The 18,966-nt window shown below is 55.2% G+C and overlaps 2 protein-coding genes and 2 long non-coding RNA genes across 19 annotated transcripts; 2 read left to right on the plus strand and 2 right to left on the minus strand.

The window, feature by feature from the left end:
- Positions 1–213: 213 nt before the first annotated feature.
- On the minus strand, positions 214–6,588 carry LAT (linker for activation of T cells). 10 transcript variants are annotated; one of them, XM_077985882.1, is made up of 13 exons: positions 6,408–6,588; positions 5,806–5,946; positions 5,583–5,610; positions 5,446–5,480; positions 5,117–5,198; positions 4,909–4,970; positions 4,786–4,815; positions 4,635–4,698; positions 4,467–4,561; positions 1,447–1,509; positions 1,197–1,262; positions 1,016–1,103; positions 214–848 (listed from the first exon to the last, which is right to left on the minus strand). In XM_077985882.1, the coding sequence occupies exons 2-12, from the start codon at positions 5,903–5,905 to the stop codon at positions 1,024–1,026; spliced, it is 705 nt and encodes a 234-aa protein (XP_077842008.1). In that variant the 5' UTR covers positions 5,906–5,946; positions 6,408–6,588; the 3' UTR covers positions 214–848; positions 1,016–1,023. The 10 variants fall into 10 exon arrangements, with proteins under 10 accessions (XP_077842008.1, XP_077842013.1, XP_077842006.1 ...); XM_077985887.1 differs by having other exon boundaries at positions 4,909–4,973; XM_077985880.1 differs by lacking the exon at positions 5,583–5,610 and having other exon boundaries at positions 4,909–4,973; positions 5,446–5,511.
- On the plus strand, positions 3,208–6,183 carry LOC144337977 (uncharacterized). Its single transcript, XR_013411683.1, has 2 exons — positions 3,208–3,476; positions 4,202–6,183. It is a non-coding gene; the product is annotated as an uncharacterized LOC144337977 (long non-coding RNA).
- Positions 6,408–16,526, minus strand: SPNS1 (SPNS lysolipid transporter 1, lysophospholipid). 7 transcript variants are annotated; one of them, XR_003725468.2, is made up of 14 exons: positions 16,449–16,526; positions 15,920–16,211; positions 15,752–15,817; positions 13,277–13,413; positions 12,010–12,161; positions 11,845–11,911; positions 10,007–10,152; positions 9,563–9,718; positions 9,082–9,271; positions 8,713–8,778; positions 8,360–8,458; positions 7,363–7,534; positions 6,868–7,119; positions 6,408–6,785 (listed from the first exon to the last, which is right to left on the minus strand). XR_003725468.2 is itself a non-coding variant. In XM_001102328.5 (13 exons), the coding sequence occupies exons 2-13, from the start codon at positions 16,158–16,160 to the stop codon at positions 7,025–7,027; spliced, it is 1,587 nt and encodes a 528-aa protein (XP_001102328.3). In that variant the 5' UTR covers positions 16,161–16,211; positions 16,449–16,526; the 3' UTR covers positions 6,781–7,024. The 7 variants fall into 7 exon arrangements, 6 of the variants coding, with proteins under 6 accessions (XP_001102328.3, XP_014981334.1, XP_077841940.1 ...); XM_001102328.5 differs by having other exon boundaries at positions 6,781–7,119; XM_015125848.3 differs by having other exon boundaries at positions 6,781–7,119; positions 15,920–16,227.
- LOC144337966 (uncharacterized) lies at positions 7,490–8,132 on the plus strand. The gene is made up of 2 exons (XR_013411672.1): positions 7,490–7,630; positions 7,942–8,132. It is a non-coding gene; the product is annotated as an uncharacterized LOC144337966 (long non-coding RNA).
- Positions 16,527–18,966: the final 2,440 nt, after the last annotated feature.

Raw genomic sequence — 18,966 nt, forward strand, 5'->3', positions numbered from 1 at the left:
TAGATGCTCACCATGCCCTTGCTCCACAAGATGAGGTTCACAGACCAGCAGCATCAGAATCACACAGGAGCGGCTCAGAAATGCAAAGTCGCAGGCCACGTCCTAGGCGAACTGAGTCAGAACCCACCCCACAGTAAAGTCTGCTGGTGAGTCACCTACCCATCAAAGTCTCAAAAGTGCTGTGCTGCATATTAACTTTTTCAGTTGCTTAGATGATTTTTTAAGTTCTGTTTTATTGAGAACCACAAAAGGTAAGAACTAAGAGAGTCCTCCCAGGTCATCAGGTCCCATCCCTTGGCCTACGGATGGCGAAACCATTGTCACAGCCAGCAGCTGCCGCGTCCTGGGACTGTCTCATGGGGCGATGTGTCCTGAGCCTCAGCAGTGCCAGCCCAAGTCAGAAGGCCTCATTCAGAAGGGGGGTGTCCCAGCCACTGTCTGCTGTCACTCACAGCACCTGGCTGAGCCCCCATGAAGGATGGAGACCCACAGACACACACACACAGACACAGACACACACACAGACATCTCCAAATCTCTGATTCAGACTCACACACGGGCACACACAGATGCACGCTCAACACAGACACACGCAGGCCTTTATTCTATTACACAGAGCAGGGCTGGGGCCAGGGCAGGTCATTGTTGTCAGGCTGCGTCAGAAGGTGCAGAGTGTTCGGGGGACACAGGCCGAACCGCAAAGTGGTAATAAGTTACGGGGGGATTTCTCAGGCTGTTGTCAGGCTGGAGCAAGGGCAGGACGCCATGTGAGGACCCCAGAGCCACTTCCAGCTGTCCAGCTCCAGCCGTCCCAGACAAGCTTGGTTCCAGGACAGACTCGGCCTCCACTGAAACACACCAGGGCAGGGAGGGATATGGATCAGGAGGCTGATGGGGATCTGCAGGTACCCAGAGACAGAGGGACAAGCAGGAGGTAGGGTTGGGCAGGGGTCCCGGAGGGAGGGAATAGAGGCTGCGGGCCCAGGACAGGGTGGGGACAGGGCAGGCCTCTCACCCAGGCCCTCAGTTCAGCTCCTGCAGATTCTCGTAATCTGGAGCCCCCTCTTCCTCCACTTCCTCCGCCTTCTGGGAACTCAGGGCGGCTGTAGGGGAGGGGAGGTTGGTCTCCAGCTTGCAAGCTATCCCCCCAAGCCCAAGGCAGCTACCCCAGCTCCTGCGCCTCCCGCAGCACACACCAGGCTCAGTCTTAGCCGCTCCGGGATGCAGCTCCTGGGACACATTCACATACTCCCGGCTGCCATCTGTGGAGACAGATCAGAAGGAGGGGCAGCCATGCAAAGGGGTCAGGAGGGCAAGAGAGCAGGGGGAGGCCCAGACAGAGGGGGCAGAGGGTGTGGGCAGTCCCAGGGTGGGGTCTGGTCACATTGAGAGCATGGTGGGGTGGCGGGGTGCAGGGGCAGGCACCGAGGAGCACTGGTCACTCACCTAGAGACGCTTCTGCGCTCTCCCCGCTCTCCGGAACGTTCACGTAATCATCAATGGACTCCACTGTGGGAAAGCCAGCCCCACCTCAGCACTGTGACCAGAGACCCTTGGCCACAGGTTCCCAGAGAACCCCCAACCTCAGTCACCCCCAACAGTAGACCCCAGAGGCTCCCCACACAGCCACCCCCATTAGCCCCACAGAATGGAGAGCGGGCACTCCAGGCTGGCAAGGATGGTGTTGGTGATGGTGATGGTGGCCTAGACAAGGCAAGGGCTGTGGAGAGCGGGGGAGGAGGTCCACTTGACCGGGACTGAGGAGGGTTCACGAAGGGTCAGGCCCCAGCACAGCCCCTAGGCTGGGGAACAGGGACGGAGTATGGCTTGGAGCAGTAGGAGTTTGGTGGCATGTGTGGAGGGGACATGACACACTTGGCCCAGCAGGAACCTCTTCCTCCCTGACCCCCATCCCCGCCCGCCCCCTGCCAGCCACTGCCTGTGTCCCACTCCCATATCAGCCCCTCATGGCGCCTGTCACCATCCATGTTATTTGGGGGTTTTGTTTGTTTTTGTTTTTCTTGAGACACGGTCTCGCTCTGTTGCCCAGGCTGGAATGCAGTGGCGCAATCTCGGCTCACTGCAGCCTTGACCTCCCAGACTCAGATGATCTTCCCACCTCAGCTCCTACCAGGCCAGGCTAAATTTTGGATTTTTTGTAGAGACAGGGTCTCCTTATGCTGCCCAGGCTGGTCTTGAACTCCTGGGTTCAAGTGACCCACCCGCCTCAGCCTCCCAAAGTCCTGGGATCACAGGTATCAGCTACCATGCCTGGTTATTTGGTTCTTTTCTTTTATTTATTTATTTGTTTTTGAGATGGAGTCTCCCTCTGTTGCCCAGAGGGCTGGAGGGCAGTGGTGTGATCTTGGCTCACTGCAACCTCTGCCTCCCGGTTCAAGCAATTCTCCTGCCTCAGCCTCCTGAGTAGCTGGGATTACAGGCGCCCGCCACCACGCCCTGCTAATTTTGGTATTTTTAGTAGAGACGGGGTTTCACCATGTTGGCCAGGTCGGTCTTGAACTCCTGACCTCAGGTGATCCACCCACCTCCCAAAGTGCTGGGATTACAGGCGTGAGCCACCATGCCCAGCCTATTTGGTTCTCTTATGTGTTTCATGTTTGTTTTTGAAGACCGCCCCGGTTCAATCCCAGCTCCAGTACTAACCAACCACATAACCTCAGCCAAGGGACCTTACCTCTCTGTGCCCTAGTTTTCTCCTCTGTAAAATAGGACCTGTGACATAACAGTGCTGTTAAACAGATAAACCCTGCATCACACAAAGGGGGACAATTGGAGCACAGGAGGGCGAGGGCAGGCCCGGGAGCTCCAGGGCGGTGAGGTTAGTGAGTGAACATATGTCAGACTCAGCAAGGCATGCAGGAGGCCCTCGGTGAATCTTAGCTATTTTATCTTTTTTTTTTTTTTTTAAAACACTCTGTTACCCAGGCTGGAGCATAGTGGCATGATCTCGGCTCACTGCAACTTCCGCTTCCCGGGCTCAGGTGATCTGCCCATCTCAGTCTCCTGAGCAGCTGGGACTACAGGCATGTGCCACCACGCTTGGTTAATTTTTTTTTTATGTTTTGTAAAGATGAGGTTTAACCATGTTGCTCAGGCTGGTCTTGAACTCCTGGACTCAAGCAATCCTCCCGCCTCGGCCTCCCAAAGTGCTGGGATTACAGGAGTAAGCCACCATGCCCAGTCAGCTATTTTTTTTTTTTTTTTTTTTTTGAGACGGAGTCTTGCTCTGTCGCCCAGGCTGGAGTGCAGTGGCCGGATCTCAGCTCACTGCAAGCTCTGCCTCCCGGGTTCAAGCCATTCTCCTGCCTCAGCTTCCCGAGTAGCTGGGACTACAGGCACCCACCACCTCGCCCGGCTAGTTTTTTGTATTTTTTAGTAGAGACGGGGTTTCACCGTGTTAGGCAGGATGGTCTCGATCTCCTGACGTTGTGATCCACCCGTCTCGGCCTCCCAAAGTGCTGGGATTACAGGCTTGAGCCACCGCGCCCGGCCCCAGCCAGCTATTTTATCAGGACAGTCTGTCTCCTTAACTGTTATATCCATAGCAGTAGCCCAGCAGAGGCACGCAGTAAACGCTGAATGAATGAATGAATGAATGAATGAATGAATGAATGAATGAATGAATGAAAAGAAGTACTTGGATAGACAGTCGGGAGCTCAGGAGAGAGCAAACTGGGAATTTGGATGGCAAACAAAGCCAGGGTGTAGAAGTGATAGCCCAGGACAAGTATACACAGAGAGAACAAAGCAACAGAAATCTAAAGAATGTCAGATATTGGGGAAAGCCCAGAGGATGTGAACAGGCAGGATGAGACCATAAGGAAGGGTGAAAAGCAGCTCAAAGGAAACAGGGCAGTGCAGGAAGCAGAAAAAAACTGACAAACACACACAGACACATAAGACAGCCTCTAATTAATATCCTTAGAGATGTACAAGATGGTATTGCCTCCGTGAAACAAGAACAGAGGCTATAAAAAAAGAACAGTCAGAGAACAAGAAAGAGCTTCTGGATAGCAGAAATAAAATTGCAGTGGAAGGGTTGAAGAATAAAGTCAAGGAAATTTCCCAGATGATAAAAGGAAAGGATACAGAGATAGAAAAGGAGAGAAAATTAAGAAAATCAGAACAGGCCCGGGCATGGTGGCTCACACCTGTAATCCCAGCACTTTGGGAGGCCAAGGTGGGAGGATCACTTGAGCCCAGGAGTTTAAGGCCAGCCTGGGCAACATAGCGAGACCCTGTCTCTACAAAAAAATGTTTTAAATAAGCTAGATGTGGTGGCAGGCGCCTGTAATCTCAGCTACTTGGGAGGCTGAGGCTGAGTAGCTGACTTGGGAGGATCACTGGAGCCTAGGAGTTCAAGGCTGCAGCGAGCTACAATGGCACCGCTGCACTCCAGCCTATCCCTAAAAAAATTAAATAATAAAAACAAATGCCTGACTCACTGGAGAAGGCACTGTCTCGGAGGCCAGGGGTGCTGAGTGCAGTAGCTGATGGGGCGGCAGTGCTAGCGGCCGGAGTGCTGTCGGGAAGCACCACCCTGAAAAGAAGTGAAAAGGGCCGGTAAGCGAGGCCGCTAGCCCTAACCTCCCACCTCCCACTTGGCCACTCACAGGTAGCCCGGATTGTGATAGTCGTCCTCATCCTCATCCTCATCCGCATCCTCACAGGCTGGTTCTGGGGGTAACGACACAGGGGTCAGCCTAGCCCAGGATGGGCCCCAGCCTCCCTACCCAACCCAGGCACCTCGGATCCCAGACGCACCCTCGTTCTCGTAGCTCGCCACACTGTTGGCTTCAAAAAGAGGGCGAGAGGGAGACTGAGTCAGCTTAGGCCAGGCCTATCTTCTGCCCAGCCCCGGCCTCCTGAGTGCTTCCCCATACTTACCACCATCGGAATCCCGCCTGGAAGATGGCGTCCGGTGGGAGCCCCCAAGGGGCTGCGGGGATCTTCTGGGAGTCAAAGGTGAGGGGTCATGCCTGAGGTGGGACTCAGGGGGCCACAGCAGTTGCAAAAGGGAAAGGGGCCCCCAATCCAAAAAAGTGAGGGGGTGGAGAGTAGAGTTTGGAGGGATAAGGGCTGAGCAGCTACTCACGGGATGGGGAGCAGGTCTGGCTGGTTCAGGGGTGGGTAGGAGGTGACAGGCGGGTAGGCAGGTGGCCAGGGGGCGACTGTGTCTGAGGACACAGAACCAAGTTGAAAGAAGGACTCCAGACATCGTCAAGGCCTCAAAGAACAGACTACGCCCCTGAAACCCCCACACCCTGGACAGGCCTGGGGGAGCCATCTCCCCTCCTCCCAGCTCAGGTCAAGGCCATGTGGGCAGCCCCAGGGCGGTGGGGGAAGGCTGAAGGTTCACGCTCACTTCCACACCAGGGGACCCTCTCCCTGGAACCTGAGGCAGGGAATCCTCCTTGTACTCACGAGGCCGTTTGATCTGGATGCCCCTTGGATACAAACTGGTAAAGGAGACACAGCTTGGGGATGGGGCTGGGAGAAGCCCCAGCCCTGCCCCGCCATGGGATGTGGAGGGAGACCCAGGGCGGCCAGGGCGGACTCACCTATCTGAGGATGCGCTGTCATAGGAGCCTGGGAAAGACAGGGCTGGTGAGGCAGGAACAGGGGGTGCTTAGGGCAGAAGGTGCTGGGGTCCGGGGACTCTCAGACGTGCTGGGATCAGGACGGAGGCAGGGACAGAGCAGGACAGACACAGTGGCTGGGAGTGGAATGAGGATCCCGTCGGTGTGCCTGGGCCGCAGGTACCCCCACCAGTTTCCCACTCACCTGGCAATCTGTGGCAGTGCACACACAGTGCCATCAACACGGCCAGGATGGGCAGCAGCAGGAGCCCCAGCACGCAGGGGACAAGGATGGCCTCCTCCATCTGCAGGGGAGCTCGGAGCAGGCCGGCTGCACCCCAGGCCCCTCAAGGGCAGAGCCAAGGCCAGACAAAGATGGGGTGAGGACCGGGTGAGGACCAGGCCCAGCAGGGGGCAGGGGGAAGGTAGGCACCAGGTGATGGGGGAGCCCAGGAGGAGGCGGCTGTGCCCTCCCCGGGGCTCCCAGGATGGGTCCCCTCTTTTACTGGGTTGAGTGGGCGTCCAGCTGGCTGTGGAAAGTCCCTGCTCCCAGGGTGGTCAGACCAGGGCCTGCGCTGAAGTCGAGGGATCCAGCCACCCCTGCGTCCCAGCCCTACCTGCCCCTCCTCGGCGCCCGCCTCTCCCTGTGCCCGCCCTCCCACCCGCCTGCGGCAGGAAGCTGTGGTGAGCGCCGGGCGAGGGCAGGAAATCATCAAGCTCTCAGCCGGCTGCACCCGCCCCCTTCCTACCCCACCCCACCAGTGGGGAGGGGGCAGGAGGAGGCCCGGAGCCACCCCAGGCACTCACCAAGGGTCTGCTGGCCCCCCCGGATGGGGACAGCCACCTGCCAGCTGGCAGTCGTGGCCTTCACATCCAGGACCCGGGGAGGCAGCAAGCAGGGAGGCCCTGACAGCGGGAATTCTGGGGTACAAAGGGCAGTGCCCACCCCCACCTCAGCCAGGCCTGCGGGGCAAGAGACAGGCTCCAGAGAAGCAGGGGCGTGACTCACAGTCACACTGAGCCAGCTCACTGGGAGGAGAGCAGTCCCCCATCTCAGTCACTCAGCCTAGAAGGGCAGAGACTCACCCAGAGTCCCAAGGAATGACCCACAATCTTCGGGATGAAGACGGGGTACAAGATCAGAGGCCACCCAGAGAAAGACGAGAGCAGGCACCTGGGGTCTGGCTACAAATTTTATTCCGTTACAAATAGCACCGAGCCCCTGGGGCTGCCCCTGTGGAGGGGGATCCCCCTCCTGGACCCCCACCTTCTCCCCTGAGCTGCCCATGTAGTGTCTGGGAGCTGGGACATGGCCCAGGGTCCCACTGGAAGCTGGGCCAGGCCAAGAGGTTAGGCTCAGGCCCTTCGTGGGGTGGGCCCAGGGCCAGCTGTGGCAGATGTGCAGGCAGGTGAGCGGCGGCCTCTCAGATGAGCACGCTGGCCACGGGCACGCGGGTGGAGCGGCCCCGCTGGGGCACCACAATCTGGTCGTCTGTGGGCCCTGCTTCATGCAGCAGGCCTGCGGGGGGAGGGTCAGAGCCAGGGTGAGCTGGACGGACAGACAGACAAAGCCAGAGAAGGGCAAACAGGCAGCGGGAAATGGATGGGGCAGTCACAGAGCCACCCGAGGGGTGGATGCAGACTGGAGGCCAAACAAGGCAAGAGCTGTGGACTTAGCTGCCGGGTGCACAGGAGTGGGCAGACAGATGGACGGACAGACAGGCAGATCAAGAAGCTGGCCCAGGCACAGCTCCTAACTGACCCTGCACGTGCAGCTGCGCCCGCCGGCGGTCGCCCTCAATGAAGATGGCGGTGCCCAGGAAGGCTGCGCCACCCAGTGCCCCGACAAACGCGCAGAGCATGAGCGAGAACTGCAGAGCCCGGAACTCGGACAAGAAGGAGGGTGGCCAGTTCCGGCGCAGGCGGTCAGAGATCTGCAGGGAGAGGAGACAGGAAAGCCTGGGAAGTCAGCCTCACAGATGAGCCAGGGAGGGCACGCCCCTGAGCTCCAGGGAGAAAGACAAGTGGAGGCCGGGCGCGGTGGCTCACGCCTGTAATCCCAGCACTTTGGGAGGCCGAGGTGGGCGGATCACAAGGTCAGGAGATCGAGACCATGGCGAAACCCCGTCTCTACTAAAAATAGAAAAAATTAGCCGGGCGCAGGGGCGGGCGCCTGTAGTCCCAGCTACTCGGGAGGCTGAGGCAGGAGAATGGCGTGAACCCGGGAGGCGGAGCTTGCAGTGAGCCGAGATTGCGCCACTGCACTCCAGCCTGGGCGACAGAGCGAGACTCCGTCTCAAAAAAAAAAAAAAAAAAAAAAAAAAAAAAAAGACAAGTGGAGCCCAGGAAAGGGAAGGAGGTTTGAGCCAGACGCAGTGGCTCATGCCTATCATCCCAGCTACTCGGGAGGCTGAGGTAGGAGGATCGCTTGAGCCCAGGAGGTCAAGGCTGCAGTGAGCCGTGATCGTGCCACTACACTGCAGCCTGGGCAACAGAGTGAGGTCTTGTCTCAGGAAAAAAAGAAAAAAGAAAGGGGGAGTCTGGACCACCAGGGTGAGGTCCCTGGCCTTACTGGTAGAAATATTCAAAGACAAAATCTTTCTCCTCCAGTTGACAATGGAAGGTGAGAAGTGCCCAGCACACAGGACACAGACACTTCACTAGGGCCAGGCTGTCTGATCCAGTCCAGGCTCAGGCCACCAGCCAGGTCTGGAAATGTAAGTTCCCCTACCCTGTGCCAGCCAAGAAACAATGCTCACCAGGCCAATGAGGTAGGGGCTCCCAGCGTCGCCCAGCAGGTGGGACAGCACGATCTGGAAGGCCTCGGCAGTGGAGCGTCGCGTAGGGATCACCACGTACTATGGAGGAGTTGGTGGAGCTCAGTGGGTGCTCTGGGCTCCAGGGGGCAGGAGACCACCAAGGGTCCGCCTAGGCCGGGGTCAGAGGTGTGCCTGGGGTTGAGGTCACAGGGCAGGCCAGGGGTCTGCCACAGATGTTATTTTTTGTAGAAGGTAGGTTGAGGCTGGGCTTTGAGGGGTAAAGGCAACACTCCTGACCCCAACCCTGCTCTCATCAGCCTCTGGGCTGACACTGGAGCTGCCCAGTGACTCACCAGCAGAATGTCGGCCACGATGGCCCAGTTCATGGACAGGAGGGTCTCTCCAATGAAGATGAAAATCTGTGGAGAGAGGGTGGGGGGTTCATGGCAGTAAGGGCAAACACATGGAAAGTTGACCATGTTCCCAGCTCATCTATTAACTAATTTAATCCTCACAACACCCCAGTGAGACAGGTGCTACTGATATTCCCATTTTACACATGACGAAACTGAGCACAGAGAGGTTAAGTTACTTGTCCAATGTCACACAGCTGGGAAGCGACAAAGCTGTGATTCAAAACCAGGCATTCCAGTGGCCATTACACTGACTGCTCCTCCACCCTGGACCCACGCCATTCCCCTTGACACCTGCTGGCTACTCACATAAGTGGCCACGATGCTACCACGGGCGCAGGCAAGGGACAGGAAGAGGAAGGGTGCAGAGCCCAGGAGGCCAGCGGCACAGACCAGGGGATCAGCCCGAGGATTGGAGTGGCGGAGCCGGCGGCTGATCTCCACGCCCAGGCCCACGCCCAGGACTCCGGTGAGGCAGGTGATGAGCCCAAAGATGAGGCTGAGGGTGAGGGAAGGGAATGGGGGTTTGTCTCTCTGCCTGCCAAGCCCCCTATGCTGTCCATCCTAGCCACCCTCACAACCAAGGTCCCTACAGACACATGGTTCGCATAGCCCTAAGTGGCAGACATCATCCCATCACTTATTTCCCAGACCAGGAAATAGGAGATTCCAGGAGAGCAGGCAGCTTGTGAAGTCAGGAGTCAAACTCCCTGCCTGGGTCTGAGCCACAGATGCTCTTCACTCCAGCCCTGCCACCCACAGGCCCCCCTGCATAGCCCCATCTGGGCACCTGTCAGAGGAAGAGCAGGAGTCTCCGGGAAGGCAGGGTGGGGTCTCCCCAAGGACCACGCGGGAACGCAGCAGGAATGCCGGAGCCCACAGAGCCAGGGAGCCCGTGACAAAGGCCACAGCAGTGAAGCCCAGGGAAGACAGGACGAAACTAGGACTGCAGATAGTTGGGAGGGAGAGAGTAAGACCCCATGGAGGTGTCCAGGGCGGAGGGGACCTCTCTTCTCCCTTCCTGGCTTATTTTAGTAAGGTCACACCACCATGTGCAGAGGCGGTTCTGGCTCCCAGGATCTGGGCCTGTAATTCAAGCAGCTGCCACAAGGGGGCAGTAACGACCGAATTCCTGGCCTTGGGGTGTGGCCAGGAACAGGAACATCCCCACTTAAACTTCAAACCAGACGCCAGGGGGGCCTCAGATGGTGGTCTAGGGTGGGGATAAACTCACTTTCTTGCCAGAGCCCTCAGATCTGCCCACCACGAGGTGGGGTTCAGGGGTGGCGAATCTGAGTGGCGCTCCACAGCTCCCCTTGGCGGCTCCCGCACTACCAGGAACAGCAGCAGAACGGCCACCACTCCTAGACCCGGTGTCACCTGGGAGACAGAGGGCTTCAGGATAGGCACAGGCAGAGACACACTTAAGCCCTGGGCTGGGGGGGAGTGTGGGGTGCAATAACTCCAGCCTGAGACCTAAAATACCCAGTTAAGTGCCTGCTCTAAGAAGCCAAACCTGCAATTTGGGGGATGGGGGCTGCCACTAGGGTCCACCCTATTTTTGCAAGCCTAGCTTTGCTTCCTTTTTGGTAATTTTCTTGTGGGAAACCAGTACCCCTACTTCTCTCAATCCACTTGGTTTAAATAGGTTCCCAGGCTTGGCCAACAAGAAGACTGTTAACCACCCCAGCCTCGGTGACAGATTCTGCAGAGGTATGTGACACATGTTCATCTAGTCAGACACTATCCTGGAAACACGGCCCCAGGGTCCAAGATGCCAATGTTGCTAAATGGAAAGATAACCATCTGGAGCTCTCACGTCCTTAAGAATGATGTTAACACAGAGGACAGTAAAGCTCAGAAGAGAACGGCAGTGTAGGAGCCCTAGATCCAGCTTTACCTGACTGAAGCTCACCTGGGACTTTCAGGAAGAAAGTCAAGACAGCCCCTTTAGGGGGCTTACAGTTTTACAATGGGCTTCCGTCACCCGCACGCAAGAATTCTGTCTAGCACATGGCTTCCAGGTAAGGGCAGCCAGCCTCCTGCAGGCTCAGCAGAATGAGTGCTGCCTCAAAAAAGGGGTGTTTGGAGCCAGGCGCATGGCTCACACCCGTAAGCCCAGCACTTTAGGAGGCTGAAGCAAGAGGATTGCTTGAGGCCAGGAGTTCAAGACCAACCTTGAACTGGGCAACATACAAAGACTCCATCTCTACAACAACAAAAAAATGTGTGTGTGTGTGTGTGTGTGTGTGTGTGTGTGTGTGTAATGACATGATCTCTGCTCACTATAACCTCTGCCTCCCAGGTTCAAGTGATTCTCCTGCCTCAGCCTCCCGAGTAGCTGGGATTCCAGGCATGCGTCACCATGCCCAGCTAATTATGCATTTTTAGTAGAGACAGGGTTTCGCCATGTTGGTCAAGCTGGCCTCAAACTCCTGACCTCAGGGGATCCACCCACCTCAGCCTCCCAAAGTGCTGGGATTACAGGCGCAAGCCACCACACCTGGCAAAATTTTGTTTTTTTTGAGACGGAGTCTCACGCTGTCGCCCAGGCTGGAGTGCAGTGGCGCAATCTCAGCTCGCTGCAACCTCCGCCTCCTGGGTTCAAGTGATTCTCCTGCCTCAGCCCCCCGAGTAGCTGGGATTACAGGCATGCACTACCACACCCAGCTAATTTTTGTATTTTTAGTAGAGACAGGGTTTCACCGTGTTGGCTAGGCTGATCTTGAATTCCTGACCTCAAGTAATCCACCTGCCTCAGCCTCCGAAAGTGCTGGGATACAGGTGTTAGCCACCACACCCAGCCTACAAAAAGAAAAAGTTTTTTTAATTAGCCAGGCATGGTGACGGGCACCTATAGTCCCAGCTACTTGGGAGGCTGAAGTGGGAGGATCACTTGAGCTCAGGAGTTCAGGCTACAGTGAGCTATGACTGCACCACTGCACTGCAGCCTGGATGACACAAGACCCTGTCTCTTAAAAGAAAAATGGGCAGTGGGAAGGGGTTTGAAGGTAGGAAACAGGGATCAGTGAGAATGTCACTGACCTACCCCCAGGCCAAGACCAGACTCACCCTCAGAGCCCAGTGCCAGTCCCCAGCCATATCCTTCACTTTGGAGCCTGCAATGTAGCCCAGACCACTATGGGAGGGAGAGAAGGGAAAAAGTGGGGACAGCCAGTCAGTCCAGTCCTCCACGCCAGGCCCTTCTGCCTTCCCCCAGGCCCCAGGCCTGCTCACCTGCCCACCGGAATGGCAAAGTAGAAGATGCTGAGCATCCGGCTCCGCTGGTCGGCCACAAAGAGGTCGGCGATGAGAGTGGGCGCAATGGTGGAATAACTGGCCTCCCCGACCCCCACCAGGCCCCGGGTCAGGAGGAGCAGCCAGAAATGCTGGGGAGAGAGACCGGGGAGAGGTGGCACCCCAGCCTGCAGCCAGCCTCCGGGCCACCTCACCAGCCCGCTCCCGAGAGGCAGCAGGGATGGCGGGAGACGCCTGGGTTTTAGAATCACACAGACCTGGGCTTGCATCCTGGCTCCACCACTTACTAGCTGCGATTTGGGGAAAATAACTTAACCTCTCTGAGCCTCAGCTTCCTCATCTGCAAAAGGAGGATAACAACAACTTTTCACAGAGTTATTGCAAGGACTAGACAATAAAAGATCTAAATAAGACAACCCCTGCTTGCCTGGTAGGGGAAAGTTTTTTAATTTTTTTTAAATGAATAATGACCTTAGATGGCAGTTTATGTGTCTACCAAAGACACCTGAAGCTAAGGATGGGTCCAGTCACCCAAGGAAAATACGTAGGTCCTGGGGCTGAGGACAGAGTTCCAGGATGGAGTGAGAACAGGCAGAGGAGACTTCAAAGGAACAAAGAAGCAACAGCCAGGGAGGCAGGAGGAAAACCAGAAAAGTGTGGCATCGCAAAGGTAGGAGAGTTTCAGGAAGGAAGAATGGGTCAACAGCGCCAGAAGCTCCCAGGGGACCTAGCACGAACAGGGCCAGGAAGTTGGAGCTGTGTTTAGCAACCAGGAGGCCACTGTTGACTTTGGCAAGAGCAGGGTCCATGGAGTGGTGGGAGTAGAAGTTAGCGGCAGCGCTCGAGGGGTGAGCAGGCGTGAGGAAGTGCGGGCAGAGTGACGGCATCTCCCCAGCCGCTCTTTCACCCACACTGGCGCCACGCTCTTGGGGCCCTTCAGGAAGTCTGATCAGGAAGGAGAGGAGGGAGAGAGGGCAGGCCAGGTAGGGTTTGGAGTGTTTAGGTATGGAGTAGAAGGAGTCAGTGGTCAAGGGAAGAGGGGATGATGGACAGAGAACGCTCTGGAAGAAAAGGGGAGAGGATGGGGTGGGGCAGGTTAACTCAGGCAAGGAAGGGTATAAAATGGCATGGACCAGGGAAACTGCAGGAGTCCCTGAGGCCCAGTCTGCCATGGCTCCAAGGAGCAGCATCAGAGACTGACAGGGAGTGGGTGTGGGCAGAAGCGGGAGCCAGCTCGGGGCCTCACCTCTCCGGGGATGAAGGATGACCCCAGTGTCACCAGGGACCAGAAGGCAATGCCCCCGCACATGAGATACTTCCGATTGTACCTGTCACCCAGGTAGCCAAACACAGGTGCCAACACCATGTAACTGGAGATGAACACTAGGGGGAAGGAGAGAGTCACAGCTCAGTCCAGGTACCCCTACCTCCCACTCCCACCCCAGCTGGAACCACTAAAGCACAAGAGATGCCCACCTTCTCCTCACGGAATTCACAACACCCCCACATCCCAGCCTGAATCCCATCAGAGCTTCCTGCCAGGCGGACACTCCAGCTCCATCCTGAACACCTTTCCAAATTTCCCATTGTACATGGATGGTCCCACTACTTGTCAATTCCTCCCACCTAGCCAAGACAAGCTCCAAACTCCATATATACCATGGCTCACAATGCCCCCGTCCGATCTAGCCCCTCCTACCTCTCCAAACTCATGGTCAGCCTTTTTCCCTTCCTCTCTCTGCATCCCAATGGCCCAATTGTCAAGGTCAATACCACTAGGGGTTTGCGCACCTGCTGTCTCCTCTATCAAGGACATTCTCTCCTCTCCCCTGAAACTTCACAGAGCATAGTTCCTTCAGGTTCCAGCTCAGACACTTGCCCAGGGCCAAGGGTCAAGCATGCCCAGGTGAGCATACATCCAGTCCCGACTCTCACATTTACTGTTTTCTCTTGTTTTTTTTAGACAAAGTCTCGCTCTGTTGCCAAGCTGGAGTGCTGTGGCGCGATCTCGGCTCACTGCAACCTCTGCCTCCTGGGTTCAAGCGATTCTCCTGCCTCAGCCTCCCAAGCAGCTGGGACTACAGGGGCATGCCACCAGGCCCAGCTAATTTTTGTATTTTTAGTAGAGATGATGTTTTACCATGTTGGTCAGGATGGTCTCAATCTCCTGATCTCATGATCCGCCAGCCTCAGCCTCTCAAAGTGCTGGGATTACAGGCATGAGCCACAGTGCCTGGACTATTTTCTGTTACATAATACTTATCCCTATGGGAAAACTGTCCCACTTTAGTTTAGGGTTTTACTGACTGTTGCTCCCTCATGCATAGCATACCATCAGCTCCCAAGGCAAGGTCCTTGCCTGTATTGGCCATGACTGTGCTTCTTTCACTCATTTAACACACAGCCTAGTGCAAAATAGGTGCTCAATAAGCATGTGCTGAATTAAAAAGTGAATAAATGCAGCTGCCTAGAAAGAGCTGCTGCTCTAACTCAACACTTCTTCAGAGATTTGAAGACCTTGCCCTATGATCCCATTCTCATTGCTCCAGACTTCACCTCAAATACCTCCAGTTCCTCATTGGCCTGGAGTAAAGAAAAGAACACTGCAAGACCTGGTTTCAAATTCCTGTTCCGCCTCCAACTGGTGGTGTGACCCTGGGCAAGTCTTAACTCTTCTCCAAGCCTCAGTTTCTTTATAAGCTGTAGATATCACTACCTACCTTCCTCTATAAAATAGGAACAATAATACCTGTTTTTGGCTGATGGAAGGATTAGAAGACAAGGAGCATAAAAGTTCTTAGCAAAGTCCTACAGATGTAATCATCACTTCCTCCAGGCCTGGCACACAATGAGTACTCAGAAATGGTTGAGAAATGAAGGAAGGAAGGAAGAAAAAGAGAGCTTGACTCTAGCTTTGCCTCTCCCACAAGCCCCAGAGTTGTGAACAAGTAAAACGCACCTCTCCCCATTCCAGACACCCTCTCCTGCCTTTATTTATTTATTTATGAGATGGAGTCTCGCTCTGTCACCCAGGCTGGAGTGCAGTGGTGCGATCTAGGCTCACTGCAACCTCTGCCTCCTGGGTTCAAGTAATTCTCATGCCTCAGCCTCCCAAGTAGCTGGGATTACAGGCGCCTGCCACCAAGCCCGGCTAATTTTTGTATTTTTAGTAGAGATGGGGTTTCGTCATGTTGGCCAGGCTGGTCTTGAACTCCTAACTTCAAGTGATCCACTCATCTTGGCCTCCCAAAGTGCTGGGACTACAGGCGTGAGTCACCGCACCCTACCCTCCTGCCATTATTTACTGGGTATCTACTATCTGCCAAACACTGCACTAGGCCCTTCACAGGCAATCTTTCAGTTAATCTTCACATCAGTCCTAAAAGATGATTTGTGTTATTACTCGTTCCATCTTATAGACAAGGAAAATGAGGCTTAGAGAGGTTGAGTGCCTTGCCTACCATCACACAAGAAGTGGAAGAGCTGAGATTTAAACCCAGGTCTGTCTTCACCTGGGTGAAGTTATACTTAGTTATACTAAACTGACTCCCTCTTTAAATGTAGTGCCCCAGCTGACCCCCGAGCGACATCAGGGCCATCACCTCCCCTCACTGGCCACAAAACCTCCATTAATGAGCCCCCAGGCAGGAAAGCATGTGGTCCCAGTTGGGACAGAACAGAAAGAGGAGCGGCTGTGTGACCAGGAGGTGTCCCCACTCACCAGTCTGGATAAGCCCAGAGCTACTGTCCCCGATGTTGAAGAACTGCTCGATATCGGGAAGGACGCCTGAGAAGGAAAAAATTCAGGATGGTCCGGCAAAGCAGCGCCACCCTCGGGACCCTGGCTCCCCTCTCCTAGACTACCTTCCTCCCAGAAGTGAGTCCCTACCAGCCACGGTGAAGCGGTCCATGTAGTTCAGGAGATTGATGTAGCACAGCACCGCCACTATGAGAGCCGAATGGCCAGGAGACAGGCCGGTGATGCGCTGCAGCCCCTCCTGGTCCGGGACCTCGGGCTCCTCGGACTTCGGGTTCCCCATGGACCCTGGCAACCCCGGGTTGCCAGGCACTGGCCCGTCGTCCGGGTCATCCGCCTGGCTGAGGAAGGGCGCGGTGTCGGACCCGGCCATGGTCCCGGGGGGCCGCGCCCGCCCGCGCTCCGGTCCCACCGACGATCCCACCTGCGAGGGGAGGAGGCTGGAGAAAGGAGGATAGACTGAACCCAGGCGAGGGAAGTGCGCCCGGAGACGGGGAGCTTGCCCCGAAGCACAGAGCACGACTGAGAAGGGACCCGAGCCCTTTCACGCCTCCCCGTCTCAGTAGACACACAGCGCGGAGGGGACGTGCGGAATACACGTGAAGTTGGGGACAGGAGCGGGCTGAGGAGGGCACGATCCCGCGCTGAGGCCACCCCTCACCCGGGATAGGAGCCCGCTGCACTTGCTGTCGCTCAGCCCCGGCGCTGCACCACGGCAGCCGCCATGTTGCTCAAAGCCGGTCATGTGACGCGGGAGCCCGGGTGGAGGGGTCCCCACGGGCAAGCCCTCGACACGTGACCTGCCATCCGACTACGGAAGCTTCTTGGGCGTTCTGCCCGGGCTCTCACGTCCTGTGGCGGCCAAACGGTCGCCGGAGTAACCAGGAGTCTTCCCAGATCCTGCGGTCCCTGGAGCGTCAAAAAGGGCGTCTCGGTGACTTGGTGGAGTCGCCTGCCCTTCCGAATTTCAGCTGTCTTATCTGGAACCCCCACGTGGCAGACTGCTTCTTCATCAAACGGGATAATGGGGTCTCAAAAGGTTTTGGAAGCAGTAGATACCTCTAAAAACCAAGGAGCAGCCCTAGTTCTCGGGAACCATCCTCTCTTCCTCCCAGGCTCTGGTTGGAGGCTTTTTACGCTCAGTAAAAGATGGATGGATGGATAGATGGATGGATGAAGCTTGAGCAGCGCGATGGATGGAGGGATGGAGGGACGGACGGAGCTTGAGCAGCGCCCCGCCCTTTGTTGAGATTCTCCAACCCTGCTAGCCTTGTAAACTCCTGAACCTTCACCGTGGACACTTAAATACCTATTAAAGGAAGCGTCTCCACCCGCCCCTCCTGGAGCATGTTTTTCCTCACTCCAGTCGGGATTGCAGCCCTTCAGCGGAGCCTCCGGTGGGCTTTTGTAGGGCAGGAAGGGACTCCGAGCCTAAGGAGACTCCCGCTACAGGACTGGGGTCAAAGGGATAACTTGGAGTGATTCTTTAGTGGCACCCTATAATCTCCAAGGTACATCTAATAAACAGGCACTCTAAATAAAATTAGTATAGTTCTGTGCAAATACAGCTTGAAGACCCAGCTTTCAACCAGCCCTTGAAGCCCCTCTACTGAAATTCTGGAATCTCGTGGGGAGAGCATCCCCCCACCCCAAAACGCCTTATTAGAAACTTTCGAGTCCGAATACCCATAATCGGCTTTGCCCCCCATATTAGGTGCCTCGTGTTTCAGAACCTTAAGCTTGGGTTTCCCCTGGCAGACAGGAACTTCAGGTTGCAGCCATTTAATTCCCTCAACAAAATATTATTGAACATCTACATGCCTGGCATTTTACCAGGCTTCAGGGAAAGGCAGACTTACTCGCTTCCCTGGTGGAGCGTATCTAGAGAGTGATACACGTTGTAAATTGCACCTGTGAAGTGAAAGGGCAAGCCACAGGTTGAATGAAGATATTTACAAAGCATCTATCTGCCAAAGGACTTGCATCCATGTAAAGAACGTTTTTTTTTTTTTTTTTTTTTTTTTTTTTTGGAGACAGAGGCTTCCTCTGTCACCCAGGCTGGAGCTGGAGTGTAGTGGCGGGATCTCGGCTCACTGCAACCTCCACCTCCCAGGTCCAAGCAATTCTTGTGCCTCAGCCTCCCAAGTAGCTGGGATAACAGGCACACGCCACCACGCTTGGGTAATTTTCTGTATTTTTGGTAGAGATGGGGTTTCACCAGGTTGGCCAGGCTGGTCTTGAACTCCTGACCTCAAGTGGTCTGCCCGCCTTGGCCTCCCACCATGCTGGGATTACAGGGGTGAGCCACCATGCCCAGTGTCATTTTAATTTTTATGTTTGTAGAGATGAGTTCTCACTCTGTTGTCCAGGCTAGTCTGGAACTCCTGAACTCAAGCAATCCTCCTGCCTCATCCTCCCAAAATACTAGGACTACAGGTGTGAACCACTGCACCTGGCTTCTTTGTCCATTTTAAAAATTGTGTTTTTGGCCAGGCACAGTGGCCCATGCCTGTAATCCTAGCACTTTGAGAAGCTGAGGTGGGAGGATCACTTCAGCCCAGGAGTTCAAGATCAGCCTGGGCAACAAAGCGAGACTCATCTCTACAAAAAACTAAAAAAATTAAAATTAAATATACATTTTCCATATGACCCAGCAATTCCACTCCTAGGTAACTATCAATGAGAAATGAAAACGTGTCCAAACAAAAACCTGTATATGAATATTCATAAACGCATTATTCATAATAGCCCCAGAATGAAAAGAATCCACATGTCCATCAATGGGGCATAATCTATTCATACAATGGGAATAGCTTAGCAATGAAAAGGAATGAACTGTCAGAGACATTCGAACCAGAGTGACTCCATTTTGAGTGAGGGCTAGGAAAATAAGGCTAGGACTTGCTGGACTGAATTCCAGAAAGTAAGGCATTCCTAGACTCGAGATGTTTATGGTTAAGGGAACAAATTAATAACGTTTACTAAGCCGGGGGCGGTGGCTCACGCCTGTAATCCCAACACTTTGGGAGGCTGAGGCGGGTGGATCACGAGGTCAGGAGTTCAAGACCAGCCTGGTCAAGATGGTGAAACCCCATCTCTACTAAAAATACAAAAAAAAAAAAAAAATTAGCCGGACGTGGTGGTGGGTGCCTGTAATCCCAGCTACTTGGGAGGCTGAG

This window comes from Macaca mulatta, chromosome 20 (genome assembly GCF_049350105.2).
Source record: "Macaca mulatta isolate MMU2019108-1 chromosome 20, T2T-MMU8v2.0, whole genome shotgun sequence".
Taxonomy (NCBI): Eukaryota; Metazoa; Chordata; class Mammalia; order Primates; family Cercopithecidae; genus Macaca; species Macaca mulatta.

Excerpts from the sequence above, each read along its gene's own strand:
- LAT (XM_077985879.1), bottom strand. The coding sequence starts at position 5,308 with ATGGCTCCCCCAGGCCTGTCCAGGGTGTGGGGGTTTCAGGGGCGTAGT. Across the intron at positions 4,816-4,908 it reads CAGGCGGGATTCCGATGGTG|CCAACAGTGTGGCGAGCTAC; the intron begins GTAAGTATGGGG and ends CTCTTTTTGAAG. Across the intron at positions 1,104-1,196 it reads AGCGGCTAAGACTGAGCCTG|CCGCCCTGAGTTCCCAGAAG; the intron begins GTGTGTGCTGCG and ends CCTCCCCTACAG.
- SPNS1 (XM_001102328.5), bottom strand. The coding sequence starts at position 16,160 with ATGGCCGGGTCCGACACCGCGCCCTTCCTCAGCCAGGCGGATGACCCG. Across the intron at positions 11,912-12,009 it reads TTTGCCATTCCGGTGGGCAG|TGGTCTGGGCTACATTGCAG; the intron begins GTGAGCAGGCCT and ends TCCCTCCCATAG. Across the intron at positions 9,272-9,562 it reads TCCTGCTCTTCCTCTGACAG|CCTCATCTTTGGGCTCATCA; the intron begins GTGCCCAGATGG and ends CCTCACCCTCAG.